This window comes from Phaseolus vulgaris, chromosome 5, assembly GCF_051622355.1.
Source record: "Phaseolus vulgaris cultivar YP4 chromosome 5, ASM5162235v1, whole genome shotgun sequence".
NCBI lineage: Eukaryota > Viridiplantae > Streptophyta > Magnoliopsida > Fabales > Fabaceae > Phaseolus > Phaseolus vulgaris.
In genome coordinates, this window is record NC_143502.1 from 42103993 (window position 1) to 42122631 (window position 18639).

Below are 18639 nucleotides of genomic sequence, written 5' to 3' on the forward strand. Positions count from 1 at the left end.
AATAGGATGTCTAGCTTATGCAGCAAACATTATCTATCTATTGCTTCTGGGGTGTTTGTTCATCTCTTTATTCTTGGAGATTCTTAATGTGATTTGGTTTATGTAAAAGGGTTGGGATACCCCTTTTGTATCCCTTTTAATTTAATTTCATTCTTTACTGATAAAAAAAAAAGTATTCTTCACAATATCAAAGCATTTAAGGAAAAAGAAATATAATAATAACACTGGTTTTTCTCAAATCATCCATGTGGCCCTCAACAACATAGATTCAAACAAGTGAGTGAATGAGGCATTTATACAAATATCTCTGCACAAAGGTAGGAAGAGAGTAAAAGTTGTTGTGTGCGTTGCTTATTCATTTCATTCACTCTTTTTTTTCATCATCGAACACACTTTATCAAGTTATTTTACCTAGCGAGAGGTATGAGTTGGGCGCTGAAATCCAGATTGACCGGTTCAATTGACTCTGCACTACTGTTAGGTTTTGTTCGAGCTAATTCAGTTGCTAAGGTCTCCTTTAGTTCAAACACTATCACACTCATAATTGGTCTTTGGTTGGGACGTAGAGAAACACAAGCCATTGCTATTTCCACGGCTTTCCAGGCTGAGTTAATGTCAAAATCTCCTTCTAACCTTGAGTCAACAATGGCCTTGATATCCCCTATAGCAACCAGGGATCTAACCCATTCAATTATGTGACACCTTTCTTCGTTCCTTGCTATTACTTGCTGGCCTGTGATTATTTCCAGAAGAACTACTCCAAAGCTATAAACATCACTTTTCTCTGTTAATCTATTGTTTGTGTAATAGCTGCAATGAATGCAAGACATATCATGAAACTCAATATATTTTCTGCCAGTGTATGTGGTGATATCTCAAAATCTCAGAAATTAATGGATGGACAGTAATTCAAGTTCTTACTCAGGGTCCAGGTAACCAGGAGTTCCAGCAACAACAGTTGACAAATGTGATCCCCCATCATCTGGGATAATTTTGGATAGACCAAAATCAGATAACTTCGCTTGGAAGTGTTCATTCAACAAGATGTTCGAAGATTTTACGTCTCGGTGTATTATAGGTGGCTTGCAACCATTTTGCAGATACTCCAATCCTATATTAGATTTATGGAAAATACATTAACAAAACTGTCAAAACGCATAATCTGAAGTTTGCTTTCTTACCCAAGGCTGCGTCCACTGCTATACGCAGTCTGTCTTCCCAGCTCAAGAATTTTGATTTACTGTGTTTACCTGCAAGAACAAGCTCGGTAACTTTCATACGATTTGTACAGTTGAGCAATATGAAAATTTCCATATCCAGAATTTTGGAATACAAAACTAACTAGGAAATTGATTTGCACAAACTTTTAACAAGAACTTAATTTTATTTGGGAACTAACCAGAGAGATGTTCCAGTAAGTTTCCATTGGCCATGTACTCATATATGAGACTCTTATTGCTTCCTTCATCACAGTAACCAATAAGGGAAGTCAGATTTTTATGATGAACTCTCAGTAGAAGTGTAACCTGAAAATCAATCCACTACCATGTTTAGCCATATATAGTTATTACTCAGCTCAAAAACCAAGTGCAAAGCGATTAAAACTTACCTCTGCTTGAAATTGTTCATAACCACGGAATGATGAAGGGGAAAGAATTTTGACAGCAACTGGTGTGTCATAAATATAGCCCAGATAAACTGTTCCAAATCCTCCTCTACCAACAATTGTATTGAAATTGTTGGTAATTTTACAGATGTCGGAGTGTGAACATATTTGTTTTTTAGACTTCTGTAATGAACCCTCTTGTTTTGTGTGCTGCTCGGATATCTCACTTTGATCCTTTTCTACCATCAAAGCTGTTAGATATTGTACAATAGTTTGGAAATGTCAGTTAAGATTGAATTTTTGGCAAATTATAAAAAAATTATGAATGATTTCATCATTGCAGCATCACCTTTTGATTTTCTCCTCCTAAGGATCCACAATATAGATGTCACGGTCACCAGAAGGATCAAACCCCCGCAGATTGATGCTACCAAGGGTATAACAATGTTATTTCTGTGCTTTGTGTGCTCGATGCATTGACCATGTTCACAGATATGTGGATTTTGACCCAAACTGCATGGAAATCACAGAAGATTTATGTTCAAAAGTTTAAGCAACCTTGCAAGTAGAGTGAAAATTAATCATGTCAAGACTGGCTCTGATAAATCTGAGTTTGATCACCCTTAAAAACATAATATCTAATTTTAATCTAAGACTTCACCAAGTTTTTTTTTAAAGGTCGGATTCATATAAAAGTTTGGTTTGATATGAGCGCGTTTAAAAGTTTATTTCATTCGAGACTTCCAAAAGATTATTGAGTTTATTAAGTTAAATACAAATGAATAATCTCTCTTTCAAACACGTATCGTCGTTACTTTAAGCAACCATGTTATGAATTTGAGTAGTTTGAGTAATATTCATATACCTTAGGGTAAGAGAACCTTCCTTAGATTTTTCAACAAGTGCCGAGGGAATTGAACCTGAGAGGTTATTCTTCTCCAAGTTTCTGCCAAAAATACGAATAAATAATCCTTTAGTCTTTTCTGGTACAGTGGATAACATAGTTTCAAGTAATTGAGCAAGTAACTTACAAGATCTTCAAGTGTTGTAATTGAGACAGAAAATCGGGAACCTCATCGTTTAAGCTATTATTCGATAAATCCCTACAAATTTAACAAACAATTTAGCCTTTTTAAGTATGTTTAAATCTTGATTCATGTGGCTAAAGATATTAAGTACATACGAAAGAACAAAAAGAATTAAAACAAGAGATTTTTCTCGTCTCATGTATTTCTGGATGGGGTGAAATAAAAGAAAAAACAAAAAACTCACAGCTTCTCCAACATGGTGAGCTTTGAGATTGAAGGGTCTATCTTTCCTGACAATCCACTTGAAGATAAATTCCTGTTTTGTCAATCAATAGTTATATTTATATACAATATCATCTCAGTTTTATAAAACAATAATAGGAATTTGGCAAGCATGACTTACAAAGCTGTGATTCTTGGGAACTCAATTCCGTGATAAGAACAATTGAGACCATTCCACAAGTAGGCTGTAGGGGCGCATGGATCACCTTCCCAATCTCTTTTCACTCCATAAACTGACTTGATGCTTGTAATCGCATCAACTTTTTTTTCAAATGCAAAAGATAGGTTGTAGGTAGTTAAGGTCATGCACATACAAATACAATAGTGAAAACCTAATAAATGGATTTAAAAAATGAAAAATACCATCTGCTTGGAGTGTTTCAGGTTTCTGTAAGTCTATTACTCTGTAAATTTCAAGGGCACTGATGATGGGAGGCAGGGTTGAATTTCCAGTCCTCACGAGGGAATATTTAATTTCTTTTCCACTGACTGCTGAAAAGGTATTTAAAGTGTCGACGACCAGGTATGGTGGAGAAAAATTTGGAATCCGTAATTCACCGTTCCTCATGATGTTGAATTGTCTTGTCTGATTGGTGGTTAACTCTTGAATCTCTGTGAAGTGCATGTAAAAATATAATTCATCAGTTTCATGTTCTGGATTCCACCTTATTAGCAACGGAGCACTGGCATTTGTTGGTGTAACTGCGGTCCTCATGTTACTAGCTCCGGGTTGGTAATCGCCCTGATCTAAAGAATCATCAGAAATCGAACCATTTAGCTGTTTCCAATCTTCCTTGAAGTCCGAGGGATACCAGAAACGATCATAAACATCAGTCGGGTACCTGTGAGAAAATCAGAATAAATCCAATAATGTATCAATCAATCTTATAAGGCAACCGATTTGATCCATAAGTATGATTTCACCTGTAGATTATGTCTGAACCCAAATCGTAACGCTTGATTACTTTCAGTGATCCATACTGAGTGACGTATGTATGATTTTTCAAAGTCCTGAATTCTATGGTTGATATAAATGGTGTGCCATTGTCTGTGTCAACCAGACAGATTTGTACATAATCCAGTGAAGGTACATGTATGATCTCCTCGAATTGGGGATTGGATGCATTTTTTATATCAACTGTAGCCCACTTGTTAGTTCCCAGAAGAAGATCAAACTGTGCTAAAATATTTTGGTCATCATAATTTCCATACAGAAAAATAGTGCGGATGAGATACTTAGAGCCTCTGTCGACGCTTATTTTGAAGCAGTTCCTTTTTCCTTCTGGGAAGCTTCTCAGCCTCCACAGTTGTTGTAGTAGTTGATTCTGTTTTCTGATCTCAGGTGATATTGTCAATCTCACACCAGTATTTATGAAATTTGCATCTGAAACGTAATTTATGCCTTGTAGATCATTATAGTTGACATCTGCTTCAGCTCCGCAATCTATGCTGATGAATCCTAAAACATAAAATTGTATATATTACTTTAAAGTTGCTACAAAATTTGAACAAAATTACATATTATTAAAGATAGAATATTCCTAGAAAAGATTTTTTTTTTTTTATCCAGATCATACTGCTGCAAGTTTAGTTCAAAAACATGTGAGATATGAGTAAGTCACTATTTGCATTTGTGTTCTTAAATTGTTATAATTGTACTTCTTACAGGAAAAAACTAGTGATGCAGGTGGCAAGAGAGAAACTAAGTAAGGCTAGGAAGATACTTTCGACTAGTGCAACCAGTAAATAATGATATAATGAAGTTGTTTGAGAGAAAAAAAATGGTTGGTGTTTTGGAGTAACGAACCTGGTTGAGCATGAGCTTGAAGAAGTAGAACAGCTAAAATAGCAACATCAAAAGTGATCCACATTGACTTAGAGGAGCTAGTCAACGTGTGAGCTTTTGAGGTAATTACAAACACTTTTTAGCTTTAATTTCTGTTTCCGTGTTTAACTCTGCAATCTGCATCATACAAATAATACTACTTAATTATCAGAAAAACTGCAATGATTGCTATATGCTACAAAAAATAGTAAAAATATGCATACAAAAAATAGCAGCATCACTGAGGAAGTAGTGAATCTCATTCTCTACTCGTAATTTTTTGGTCTCATGTTACTGACAGAAGTAGTTAAGATTGCATATGTGAAGCTTAGGTGATAAATCATGTTACCTTTGTCAAACTCACACGTACTTTCATTTAATAACAGGAATTTGAAGATTATGACTATAGCATATAAAAAGATATTAGAAAAGAAAATAAAAGAGAGGAGACGAACAACATGCATGCATTTAAGAAAGAAAAAAAGCATAGAAAAAGAAAACACTGCAGAAACATATATATCTGAAGTTGTGAATCAAAATAGGCCATAATAGAAACACAACGTGTAATTGCTTGGGAAGGTGTTTCTCTGCAGCTACTGTGATATCCCTCCAAGGTAGGTTTTTGGTGGATGAATGGAGATGGAAAGGAGTTTAATACGGTTATGATGAAAACTTTTTGACATGGCAAGGTTTGTCCTTTACAGTAGAAGACAATGTGGAATAGTTGCAGTGGTAGAAGCCAATGTGGAATAGTTGCAGTGGTAGAACCCTAAGCCAATGACCATTGACTTACTCTCAAATACAAAACAAAAACTAACCTTTCTTTCTTTCTTTCCTTCCTTCCAACTTCCACAACCACACATCTTACCACTTATAATTATTATTGGAAAAAAACATACTGTTACTGACAAATGAAAAAATTGAGAAAGAGATTTTTACTTGTTGTTTCTAGAAGATGATGTTGCTTCATGGAGGATTTTTTTTTTATAAAAAAAATAAATTAAATGAAGGTATTTTAGGAATATCTCAACTGTTATACAGAGCACCCTTTCAATTTGCCAACACTCCAAACACCACAAAAATCCTACAAAATATTCCAGAAAAAACACTACCTACATTAATCCTAATACTTTCACAGAACTGGGAACTAAACTCAAAAAAAAAAAAGCCCAGATTCCATAATACACATAAAAACAACTTTACTCATACAGCCATTGATGATCTTATTTATATTCTACCTTACCACATAGTGCTTCAATTGATATGTATTGCCAAACAAAAACCCTGCAATTTTAGATAGTTATTTCTATAACTAGTTTCTACATCTATACTTGACTAGTGAATTGCCTCCTGTGACCGTTGGCATTGTTACACGTAAGAACCCTTTCCAAATCTACAAAGCTCCGGTGTCGATGTGTAATAGAAATATTAGTATCTAGTGGAAGTTTTTGTGGGCATGGGGAAGAGATCACACACCAATATCATGGGTTAGTTGGGAGAATCTATGCAAACTCATGGAGGAAGGAGGACTGGGGATTAGAGATACCAGAGCAGCTTTTAATAGTGCTTTGTTGGCAAAATGGAGATGGCGGATGGTGAGCAATGAACAAGGCAAGTGGACAGACATTCTTCTTTCCAAATACGGGTTGGAATTAGATTGGAGTCAAACTTCTGTGAAATTTCAATCACGATGGTGGAGAGATCTTTGTAGTGTTTGTGGAGATGGAGAAGAAGAGGGTTGGTTCCGAAAAGCAATTCGATGGAAAGTTTGTTATGGGATAAAGCAAGATTTTGGTAGGATGTTTGGGCTGTTACCAATAACCTTGCTAACATGTACCCTAGGCTATACTCTTTGTCACTGTATCAGGGGTTGACAGTGAGAGAGGTAGGTGGGTGGGAAGAGTCTGTGTGGCATTGGAGGTTGAGGTGGAGGAGGGTAAGGTACGACTGGGAATCTGAACAAGAACAAGAAGTACTAAGCTATATATCTAGGGGTGCTCTAGATAGGGAGGAATCAGACTTGCTAGTTTGGGGAAAGGATGTATCAGGGGAATTCTCAGTTAAATCAGTTTATGTATGCTTAGCTAATTATGATAGCGGCCTGGGTGATACCATATTTAAACGGTTGTGGCAGATTAAAGCATTGCCTAATGTGTTAACTACCGCCTGGAGGATTCTCTGGGATAGATTGCCAACAAGAACTAATCTTATTAGAAGAGAAGTGGAAGTGACTTCTTTGAACTGTGTGCTTTGTCAAGCTTCAGAAGAGTCTGCTCAACACTTATTTTTAGAATGTACCTTTGCCCAACAAGTGTGGTCTCTTTGCCTAAAGTGGATAGCAATACTCTTTGTCCAACATAAGGACATGAAGCACCACTTCGAGAGATTTCACTTAACTTTTATGAGTTTCAAGCAAGAATCAGGTGTGGAAAGTTATATGGGCGACAAATGTAAGGTGTATTTGGGAGCAAAGAAATTCTATCATCTTTAAGCAAAGGGTTGTGGACGCAAAAGAAATTTTCCTTTTGGCTCAATTGAGATCATGGTTATGGATGAATATGATTGGCATTTGAATCCTGTCATATGCATTAAAAGTTGTTGTTAAAATCTGGACGGTAGAAAGACAGGGATTCTGCAGGTTAAGACTTGGTGTGGTGTTGCTGATGTATTTAAGATGGGGCACTAATGTTATGGAGATTACAAGGTTCAGTATAACAAGGGTGGGGGAGGTTTATGAGGATGCAACAGGGGCTGAACAGGGGTCTAGAAGCATAACTACTCAAGTTGCTAGTGTGGTGTATGTTTTGCTAAAGGCAAGATACTGAATAATTTAATGTGAAATACCTATAAGATATACATTTTGTTAAATTACTTAAGATGACTTTAATTATTTACAATAGATTTCATTTAACTCAAAAAAATAAATTTTATTTTTTTAAAATATGTTTGTAATCTCTATAAAAAAATTATTAATTTTGAATGTAACAGGGCTTACTCCATAGTTTATTATTCTATTATTACATTATTGATTCTGTTGTTATTTTTACCTATTAATAAATACTATATGTGTATTTTATACAAACGATATTAATCTCATATTTAGTTTCTTTATTTTTAACAAGGATTAAGATTCAAAAAAATTTTAACCCACTCTTCACCATCAGCCGCCACCCACTGCCGCCATAGCAGTCGCCGGAGATATTTTAATGTCATTATTTTCTCAAGAATTAGTGAAGTAAAATTCTAAATTTAATTGAAAAAAAAAATAAAATAAAAATAATATATATATATAAAATATGCATACAATTTCATCTAAAACTTTCTCTAAAATAAATTATATATATAATTATGATCAGCTTAGTTTGAATGCAAATTTGATATTTATTTATAGTTGTCCACATCTTTGTAATAAGTCATTGGTCGGCAATGACATCTCAGAATTGCAATCACTGTAATCTGCATTTTTTAGGATAAACTTGTTTGAAAACCAAACATAGTAGCAAGGCATGAATGAGTAAGAAATTGGGTGACCTTTTGGAGTTGAATTCTGCAGTAGCTGACCTTCAAGTAAGCGCTTTTTGGATACATAGTACTGCGCTTATGTACAAGCTGATATCATGAAAAGCATTTTTGGAATGTAATATAGTGTATGTTTAGACATGGCAACAACTTTTTTTCGGTCAGACTCATCTAGCATCTCCACTTTTGTGTATTCTCAAAGGCTTCATTTAACTCATTTATTCTTTGCTAATAAAAAAGGAGATACAATAGTTTCTTCCATAATTCAACCTTAGGACAAGGTTCTTTGTATGAGAGGAAATATTGTAACGTGTAAGAAAAATGGGAGCATAAGAAATGCTAAGATAGAGGTAACGGGAAAAGTAGATGCCCCAAAACATCACATGACACGCGATCAACAAGGAAAGGGACAACAGAAAAGCACGAGAGATAAGAGAGAGAATGGATTTTTAAAGGACTATATTTGAAATAATTGTTGTTACTGAATGAGGTACTATGATGCAAGCTTAATCAACTTGATCGTGGATGTTGCTATGAAATTTTCTCTTCTTTAATGCACTGAGACATTGATCCTTTATGATCATATCATATTTGTAAACAACCACGTTATACAACCATACAAATTCTATACCATATATATAGTGTATTCTTCACATTATCACACCATTTAAAGAAAAAGAAAAATAATAATAACACTGGTTTTTCTCAAATCCAACAACATAGATTCAAACAAGTGAGTGAATGAAACATTATACAAATATCTCTGTGCAAAGGTAGGAAGAGAGTAAAAGCTCTTGTGTGCGTTGCTTATTCATTTCATTCACTCTTTTTTTCCATCATCTAAAACACTTTATCAAGTTATTTTACCTAGCGAGAGGTATGAGTTGGGCGCTGAAATCCAGATTGACCGGTTCAATTGACTCTGCACTACTGTTAGGTTTTGTTCGAGCTAATTCAGTTACTAAGGTCTCCTTTAGTTCAAACACTACCACACTCATAATTGGTCTTTGGTTGGGACGTAGAGAAACACAAGCCATTGCTATTTCCACGGCTTTCCAGGCTGAGTTAATGTCAAAATCTCCTTCTAACCTTGAGTCAACAATGGCCTTGATATCCCCTATTGCAACCAGGGATCTAACCCATTCAATTATGTTACTCCTTTCTTCGTTCCTTGCTATTACTTGCTGGCCTGTGATTATTTCCAGAAGAACCACTCCAAAGCTATAAACATCACTTTTTTCTGTTAATCTATTGTTTGTGTAATAGCTGCAATGAATGCAAGACATATCATGAAACTCAATATATTTTCTGCCAGTGTATGTGGTGATATCTCAAAATCTCAGAAATTAATGGATGGACAGTAATTCAAGTTCTTACTCAGGGTCCAGGTAACCAGGAGTTCCAGCGACAACCGTTGACAAATGTGATGCCCCATCATCTGGGATAATTTTGGATAGACCAAAATCAGATAACTTCGCTTGGAAGTGTTCATTCAACAAGATGTTTGAAGATTTTACGTCTCGGTGTATTATAGGTGGCTTGCAACCATTTTGCAGATACTCCAATCCTATATTAGATTTATGGAAAATACATTAACAAAACTGTCAAAACGCATAATCTGAAGTTTGCTTTCTTACCCAAGGCTGCGTCCACTGCTATACGCAGTCTGTCTTCCCAGCTCAAGAATTTTGATTTACTGTGTGTACCTGCAAGAACAAACTCAGTAACTTTCATACAATTTGTACAGTTGAGCAATATGAAAATTTCCATATCCAGAATTTTGGAATACAAAACTAACTAGGAAATTGATTTGCACAAACTTTTAACAAGACCTTCATTTTATTTGGGAACTAACCAGAGAGATGTTCCAGTAAGTTTCCATTGGCCATGTACTCATATATGAGACTCTTATTGCTTCCTTCATCACAATAACCGATAAGGGAAGTCAGATTTTTATGATGAACTCTCAGTAGAAGTGTAACCTGAAAAATCAAACCACTACCATGTTTAGCCATATATACTCATTACTCAGCTCAAAAACCAAGTGCAAAGCGATTAAAACTTACCTCTGCTTGAAATTGTTCATAACCACGGAATGATGAAGGGGAAAGAATTTTGACAGCAACTGGAGTGTCATAAATATAGCCCAGATAAACTGTTCCAAATCCTCCCCTACCAACAATTGTATTGAAATTGTTGGTAATTTTACAGATGTCGGAGTGTGAACATATTTGTTTTTTAGACTGCTTTAATGAATCCTCTTGTTTTGTGTGCTGCTCGGATATCTCACTTTGATCCTTTTCTACCATCGAAGCTGTTAGATATTGTACAATAGTTTGTAAACTGTCAGTTAAGATTGAATTTGTTTGGCAAATTATAAAAAAATTATGAATGATTTCATCATTGTAGCATCACCTTTTGATTTTCTCCTCCTCCTAAGGATCCACAATATAGCTGTCACGGTCACCAGAAGGATCAAACCCCCGCAGATTGATGCTACCAAGGGTATAACAATGTTATTTCTGTGGTCGATGCATTGACCATGTTCACAGATATGTGGATTTTGACCCAAACTGCATGGAAATCACAGAAGATTATGTTCAAAAGTTTAAGCAACCTTGCAAGTAGAGTGAAAATTAATCGTGTCAAGACTGGCTCTGATAAATCTGAGTTTGATCACCCTTAAAAACATAATATCTAATTTTAATCTATGACTTCACCAAGTTTTTTTTTAAAGGTCCGATTCATATAAAAGTTTGGTTTGATCAATAAGCGCGTTTAAAAGTTTATTTCATTTGAGACTTCCAAAAGATTATTGAGTTTATTAAGTTAAATACAAATGAATAATCTCTCTTTCAAACACGTATCGTGGTTACTTTAAGCAACCATGTTATGAATTTGAGTAGTTTGAGTAAGATTCATATACCTTAGGGTGAGAGAACCTTCCTTAGATTTTTCAACAAGTGCCGAGGGAATTGAACCGGAGAGGTTATTCTTCTCCAAGTTTCTGCCAAAAATACGAATAAATAATCCTTTAGTCTTTTCTGGTACAGTGGATAACATAGTTTTAAGTAATTGAGAACTTACAAGATCTTCAAGTGTTGTAATTGAGACAGAAAATCAGGAACCTCATCGTTTAAGTTATTATTCGATAAATCCCTACAAATTTAACAAACAATTTAGCCTTTTTAAGTATGTTTAAATCTTGACTCGTGTGGCAAAAGATATTAAGTACATAAGAAAGAACAAAAAGATTTAAAACAAGAGACTTTTCTGGTCTCATGTATTTCTGGATGGGGTGAAATAAAAGAAAAACAAAAAAAAAACTCACAGCTTCTCCAACATGTTGAGCTTTGAGATTGAAGGGTCTATCTTTCCTGACAATCCACTTGAAGATAAATTCCTGTTTTGTCAATCAATAGTTATATTTATATACAATATCATCTTGCTTTTATAAAACAATAATAGGAATTTGGCAAGCATGACTTACAAAGCTGTGATTCTTGGGAACTCAATTCCGTGATAAGAACAATTGAGACCATTCCACAAGTAGGCTACAGGGGCGCATGGATCACCTTGCCAATCTCTTTTCACTCCATAAACTGACTTGATGCTTGTAATCGCATCAACTTTTTTTTCAAATTCAAAAGATAGGTTGAAGGTAGTTAAGGTCATGCACATACAAATACAATAGTGAAAACCAAATAAATGGATTTAAAAAATGAAAAATACCATCTGCTTGGAGTGTTTCAGGTTTCTGTAAGTCTATTACTCTGTAAATTTCAATGGCACTGATGATGGGAGGCAGGGTTGAATTTCCGGTCCTCACGAGGGAATATGTAATTACTTTTCCATTGACGGCTGAAGCTGAAGAGGTATTTAAAGTGTCGACGACCAGGTATCGTGGAGAAAAATTTGGAATCCATAATTCACCGTTCCTCATGATGTCGAATTGTCTTGTCTGATTGGTGGTTAACTCTTGAATCTCTGTGAAGTGCATGTAAACATAGAATTCATCAGTTTCATCTTTTGGCTCCCAGCTTATTACCAACGGAGCACTGGCATTTGCTGGTGTAACTGCGGTCCTCATGTTACTAGCTCCGGGTTGGTAATCGCCCTGATCTAAAGAATCGTCTGGAATCGAAGCACTTAGGTTTGTCCAATCTTTGTTGTCCTGGGGATTCCAGAAACGATCATAAACATCAGTCGGGTACCTGTGAGAAAATCAGAATAAATCCAATAATCAATCAATCAATCTTATAAGGCAACAGATTTAATCCATAACTATGATTTCACCTGTAGCTTATGTTAGAACCCAAATCCCACCGCAGGGAACTTTGCAGTGATCCCGATTCAGTGACGTATGTATCATTTTTCAAAGTCCTGAATTCAATGGCGGTTATAAATGGTGTACCACTTCCTGTGTTAACCAGACAGATTTGTACGAAATCCAGTGAAGGTACATGTATGATCTCATTGGATTGGCCACTGGATGCATCGTCTATAGTGACTGTACTCCACAGGTTAGCTCCCAGAAGAAGATCAAACATTGGTAACTTATTTCGGCCATCATAATTTCCATACAGAAAAGTAGTGCGGATGAGATAATTAGAGCCGCTTGTGACGTTTATTTTGTAGCAGTTCCTTTTTCCTTCTGGGAAGCTTCTCAGCCTCCACAGTTGTTGTTGTTGATTGTTTCTGCTGATCTCTTCAGATGCTATTGTCCTTCTCTCACCAGTATTTATGAAATTTGCATCTGAAACGTAATTTATGCCTAGTGATCGCTCAGTGTAGCTGACACCTGCTTCAGCTCCGCAATCTATGCTGATGAATCCTAAAACATAAAATTACATATATTACTGTTAAAGTTGCTACAAAGAGAGAGACAGAGAGGGAGAGAGAGTGAAGTCTTTCTTTCCTTGAAGGGATAAGGTCCCTAAACCAACATGAGTTTACTTAAGTAATGTGCACATGATGATGGTGGTATGGTTACTTGCTGACATCTCATTGGTTTGATACACACATAGAGACATATGTGTAGTGTGTATGATGGTGATGATGATAAAATGCATGGTATGTATGTACTTATCTGATATATATTTTTTGTATATTGTATGACGACACCATATTCTTTTGTAAAGCCTCTATTCAAAGTGTTTTGACATTAAAAGCAATTCTGGTCTTAAGGTTAATTATTCCAAGAGTAAGGTTGGTAGAGTGGGTGTGAACATCAATCAGACAATGGTTTTTGCCTCTATTATTAACTGTGATATTATGAAGGCACCTTTTAGTTATTTGTGGTGACAGTAGGCGTGATTCATAAGAGGTGTGTTTTTTGGGAAGGGGTGCTCAATAAGTTACGGAGTAGGCTGAGCTCTTGGAAAGGGAAATCCCTCTCTATGGCTGACAGATTATGTCTTATCAAATCGATGCTTACATCCTTACCGTTATTCTACGTCTCCTTACTTTGTATGTCAGCTATTGTAGTGAAGGAAGTGAAAAGGATACAAAAGAGTTTTTTGTGGGATTGGGGCTCAAAGAACAAAAAAATTTCTTGGGTGGCGTGGCATAAGGTTTGTGAGTCGAAAGACAAAGGTGGATTAGGGGTTATTGGTATAAGAAAATTTAATTTGGCTCTTCTGGAGAAATGGATTTGGAGACTTAATTCTGAAAATAGAAGTTTATGGAAGGATATTCTTGACTCTAAATATGGTGGGTGGAGGGGGGTTAAGGTCCCAAGTTCAAAATTGTTAGGAATCGCTATGGTGGAGGGACATTTGGAAAGTTTGGATTTTAGAGGAGTGATGTATTGACTTTGAAGACAGAGGTTGGTGGGAAGTAGGGGATGAAAAAGAAATTCGGTTTTGGGAGGATAAGTGGGTGGACAATGTTCCTTTAATGCATAAATTCCATAAACTATTTTTGATATCCTTAGAGGAACAATAGTTGGTCGTGGAAGTTGAGTTGGAGAAGGAATCTCTTTGTGTGGGAATCTAGTTTGGCTAATCTTTTATTGCAGGTGTTGGATAACAAGAGGTTAACAAGAGAGGGTGAAAAAACGACCGATAAATGGCTTTGGAGGATGTAGAATCTTCGAATTTCTTCGTGAATGCAGCCTACAATATTCTATTGAGGGATGAGTCTATAGTGTTTGGGGACCCATTCGCAAAGCTCTGGACATTAAAGACTTTACTCTCGTCCCAAATTACAGCTTGGAGGATGTTATGTAATGCGATTTCCACTAAGGACAATCTCTTGAGACGTGGTATACCTATGGTGTGTGTTCAGTGTCCCCTATGTGATGTGGAAGAAAAGACAGTAAGACATCCATTTTTTGAGTGTATGGTCTCTTGGAGAATTTGGGGAATGTGTCTGGAGTGGTTGGGGTCGTCTTTGGTTCTACATTGTGATGCACAAATGCATTTTAAGATGTTTAAACCTATAGGTTTGAAACATGCTATTATTAGGTGCTAGGGGGGCATTTGGGTAGGTATTGTAAGTGAAATTTGGAATCATAGGAATAGGGTTGTTTTTTAGAATGGGTGCGTAGATCTAGTGAAGGCTTTTACTATGGTACAAAGGAAGACTTGGTTTTAAGTCACGGTAAAGGAAAGATTGGCTAATTTCTCTTACTCAGAATGGTGTTTGGAACCTCAATGTTGTATGAGGTATTTGAAAGATTGATATTTGGTGTTTCATGTTTAATGTTTTTGTCCATGTTTAGAAGTTGTGGTGTGTTTTGTGCAGGTTTTCTTGGCTTTTTTTTCTTTCTGGCAAGGTCGGGTTGATGATTTTGCTCTTGGGTTGTGGTAAAGAAAAGTGTATTTGATTTATTCTATTCACTTTCGTGTTGGATTCTTTATAGCATTTGAGTTTTGAGAGATTGATGTGTGGTGTTTATGGTTATTGATTTGTCCAGATTAGGAAGTTGTTGTGTGCTTTGAGTAGTTTCTTTTGGTTATGTATCCTTCTCGCATGATCGGTTTGTTGATGTTGGCACTTGGATATTTGGAGTTCTTCAGCCTGCTGGCAAAGATCTTGTTTAGTTGTTGGATTTTATTTCCTATATTGAGGGTGTGTTCTCTTGGTGAGTTGATGTAATTGTATTTGTTGGGTTTCAATATCTTGATCTAGTATGTTATTATGGTTAATGTGTTGGAATGTCTCTTGGATCCTTAGCTGATTGGGTGTTAGGAAACTTGTTTAGGATTTTTTGTATAAGTATTGGGACACTCCTGAAGTGACTTATTTTATTTTATTTGTTCTTTGCTGATAAAAAAAAACATGATACCATGATCTGGTGTGGGATTGTGTATGGATACCTAGTTTTGACTTATTAAGAACGTGTAATTGATATTTAGGATGGTATTGAGATCATAAGAGTCAAAGTATTAAATATAGAAATTTAATAATAAAAGGAGATATATTAAGAAATGGGACAAGAAATTGTTGAGAAAATAATGATATAATGAAGTTGTTTGAGAAAAGAAATGATTGGTGCTTTGGTATAACGAACCTGGTTGAGCATGAGCTTGAAGAAGTAGAACAGCTAAAACAGCAACATAGAAAGTGATCCACATTGACTTAGAGGAGCTAGTAACGTGTGAGCTTTTGAGGTAATTACAAATACTTTTTAACTTTAATTTCTCTTTCCGTGTTTAACTCTGCAATCTGCGTCATAAAAACAATACTACTTAATTCACCCATATCAATCCAGCTAAATTCAAATAAAATGGATTAAATATATTTTTATTCCCAAAGTGAATTTAATTTTTTTAAAAACAGCTAGCATAAAAGGCAGAATATTATCACAAAAACTGCAATGATTGAGCAGCATCACTTCCAGGAATATATACAAAAGAGACCAATATTGAATAATAAAAATATAAAAATTAAGAAAATAATAAAAAAACTAAGATCTACAGATTGTATTTATTATATTTATTACGTTTTAATGTTTTTAAATCATTATATATTGTATATAAAAAAATCTATAGATTTTTATTATAATTATTTTTTAAATCATATTAGTTATAATTTTAATTGATGACAGTGGAAATTATACTCTTACACTTCATAGTTATTAAATTTAATGAATACTATATTGTTCATTAAGTAATTATGTTAATGTGTGTGAAATTTCCGTTGACTGTTTACACACGAAAAGAATAAGGATAGGTTTGATTCTATATACGTCATGCTGATACATTCTGAAACGACGTCACACCAAATAGTTTTCTTTTTGTAAAAAATGTAAAGAAATTATCATTTAATTTTTTTTGTTATTTGATTAATTTTTAGATTTTAATATATATTAATGTAATATAAAAATAATTATAACAAAGAAAATATAGCATTTAATAAAATTATTTAACTCGAACGTATTAAAAAAGCTATTTATAAAAATTAAAAATTTTAGAGAATTAATTAGAATAAATAAAAATTTAAGTGTTCAAAATATTTTTATAAAAAGTTTATTTTATTGAGTGTTTAAGATATTTTTTATTTTTATATGTCATTTAATTTTTACGATAGTCAATAGGGTCATATAATATAACACTTATTTATATTCTCTCCTTTCCAACTCACAGGTCAACTCGTTTCTTTTTTTTCTTTAACTTCTTTCAACTCACTATGAGTTAATCAACAAGTTGAAACACATTAGAAAAGAAAGACAGATTAATTCGTAAGTAGAAGACATTTGTTTTTATCAAAAAAAAAATATTAAATAATTTATAAATTGGTATCTAAATTAGTTACAAAGTTTTTTTTTATCAAATTTAGAATCTAAATAACTAATAGTTAAAACTTTGATAATTAATTAAATATCAATTTAAAAGTTATTTATCAATAATAAAAACTAATTTAAAAATCAATAATTTTTTTAGTTTCCATCTCTAATTTAGTCATTATAATAACTAATTATTTTTTATCTCTAAAATTGATTTTTATTTAATTATTTTTTTTAGTGCCACTCTTGAAAACATTAATTAGTCACGTCATTATGTTAATGATAAAAACAAATATTTAGAAAAAAAAAAAATTGAACTCTCAAATGAAACCAAAATTTGTTAATAGAAGCTTAATTAAAAATACCTAAATTTATAAAATATTTAAAATTTAATTAAGCGTACAGTAAAAATATACTCAAGAAGGTGCTTATCCATAACGAATTTAATTATTTCTCTTTTTTAGACGATAAATTATTGAACTCTTAAGACTCTAACTAGCTTAATTTATTTTTCTGATATTTATTATTTTATCTTATAAAATAATATAACCTGTATTCCAAACTCTCTTCTTTAGACGATAAATTAATGAACTCTTAAGACTCTAACTAGCTTAATTTATTTTTATAATATTTATTATTTTATCTAATAAAATAATATAACCTGTATTCAAAATTTTATAAATTATCATCGTGGTAAATGTTAACTTTTATTGTTGTAACAACTACTTTAAAAGTTATAATATTTTTAATTGGTTAATAACCATGTACAAAAATTAGTATATATATCCAAATATATTAACAAACTGATCACTGTAAACCAGAAGAAGTAGTGAATCTTATTCTCAACTTCTTGTAACTTTTTTGGTCTGATGTTAGTGACAGAAGTAGTTAAGATTGGATATGTGAAGCTTAGGTGATAAATCATGTTACCTTGGTCAAAATCACACGTGCTTTCTGTTTAATAACAGGAATTTGAAGAGAGGAGAAGAACAACATGCATGCATTTAAGAAAAAGAAAGCAATATCCTAACTACCACTGCAGAAACATATATATATATATATATATATATATATATATATATATATCTGAAGTTGTGAATCAAAATAGGCCATAAGAAACACACCGTGTAATTGCTTGGGAAGGTGTTTCTCTGCAGCTAGTGCGATATCCCTGCAAGGTAGGTTTTTGGTGGATGAATAATGGAGATGGAAAGTAGTTTATAATATGGTTATATGTGATGAAAAGTATTTGACATGCCAAGGTTTGTCCTTACAGTACAAGCCAATGTGGAATAATTGCAGTGGTAGAAGCCAATGTGGAATAGTTGCAGTGGTAGAACCCTAAGCCAATGACCTTGACTTACTTTCAAATACAAAACAAAAACTAACCTTTCTTTCTTTCTTTCCTTCCAACTTCCACAACCACACATCTTACCACTTATAATTATTATTGGAAAAAAAGTACTATAACTCACAAATGAGAAAATTCAGAAAGAGATTCTAATATATTACTTGTTGTTTCTAGAAGATGATCTTGTTTCATGGAGGATTTTTTTTATAAGAAAAAGTAAATTAAATGGAAATATTTTTGAAATATTTCAATCCTTATACCAAACACCTCCACAAAATCCTACAAAATATTCCAAAA

The 18639-nt window shown here is 33.9% G+C and overlaps 2 protein-coding genes across 2 annotated transcripts; both read right to left on the minus strand.

The window, feature by feature from the left end:
• Positions 1–267: 267 nt before the first annotated feature.
• On the minus strand, positions 268–4912 carry LOC137835900 (LRR receptor-like serine/threonine-protein kinase IOS1). The gene is made up of 13 exons (XM_090302107.1): positions 4724–4912; positions 3841–4375; positions 3280–3758; positions 3038–3176; positions 2879–2950; positions 2638–2709; positions 2472–2552; positions 1956–2119; positions 1610–1857; positions 1400–1526; positions 1182–1250; positions 922–1111; positions 268–810 (listed from the first exon to the last, which is right to left on the minus strand). Exons 1-13 carry the CDS (start codon positions 4785–4787, stop codon positions 408–410), a joined length of 2643 nt encoding a protein of 880 aa, XP_090158233.1. The 5' UTR covers positions 4788–4912; the 3' UTR covers positions 268–407.
• Positions 4913–8869: 3957 nt separating this feature from the next.
• LOC150027655 (LRR receptor-like serine/threonine-protein kinase IOS1) lies at positions 8870–18237 on the minus strand. The gene is made up of 14 exons (XM_090301940.1): positions 18116–18237; positions 15777–15931; positions 12557–13094; positions 11993–12474; positions 11751–11889; positions 11592–11663; positions 11348–11419; positions 11187–11267; positions 10676–10833; positions 10327–10574; positions 10116–10242; positions 9898–9966; positions 9638–9827; positions 8870–9526 (listed from the first exon to the last, which is right to left on the minus strand). Exons 2-14 carry the CDS (start codon positions 15838–15840, stop codon positions 9124–9126), a joined length of 2643 nt encoding a protein of 880 aa, XP_090158066.1. The 5' UTR covers positions 15841–15931; positions 18116–18237; the 3' UTR covers positions 8870–9123.
• Between the last annotated feature and the right edge of the window lie 402 nt (positions 18238–18639).

Bases quoted from the DNA above. Each gene is read 5' to 3' on its own strand.
- LOC137835900 (XM_090302107.1), bottom strand. From the start codon at position 4,787: ATGTGGATCACTTTTGATGTTGCTATTTTAGCTGTTCTACTTCTTCAA. The intron at 3,759-3,840 runs GTGAAATCATAC...ATTTTCTCACAG, and splicing joins GGTTCAGACATAATCTACAG to GTACCCGACTGATGTTTATG. The intron at 2,120-2,471 runs GTATATGAATAT...ATTTCCATGCAG, and splicing joins GAAGGTTCTCTTACCCTAAG to TTTGGGTCAAAATCCACATA.
- LOC150027655 (XM_090301940.1), bottom strand. From the start codon at position 15,840: ATGTGGATCACTTTCTATGTTGCTGTTTTAGCTGTTCTACTTCTTCAA. The intron at 11,890-11,992 runs GTATTTTTCATT...TTGAAAAAAAAG, and splicing joins TGAAACACTCCAAGCAGATG to TTGATGCGATTACAAGCATC. The intron at 10,834-11,186 runs GTATATGAATCT...ATTTCCATGCAG, and splicing joins GAAGGTTCTCTCACCCTAAG to TTTGGGTCAAAATCCACATA.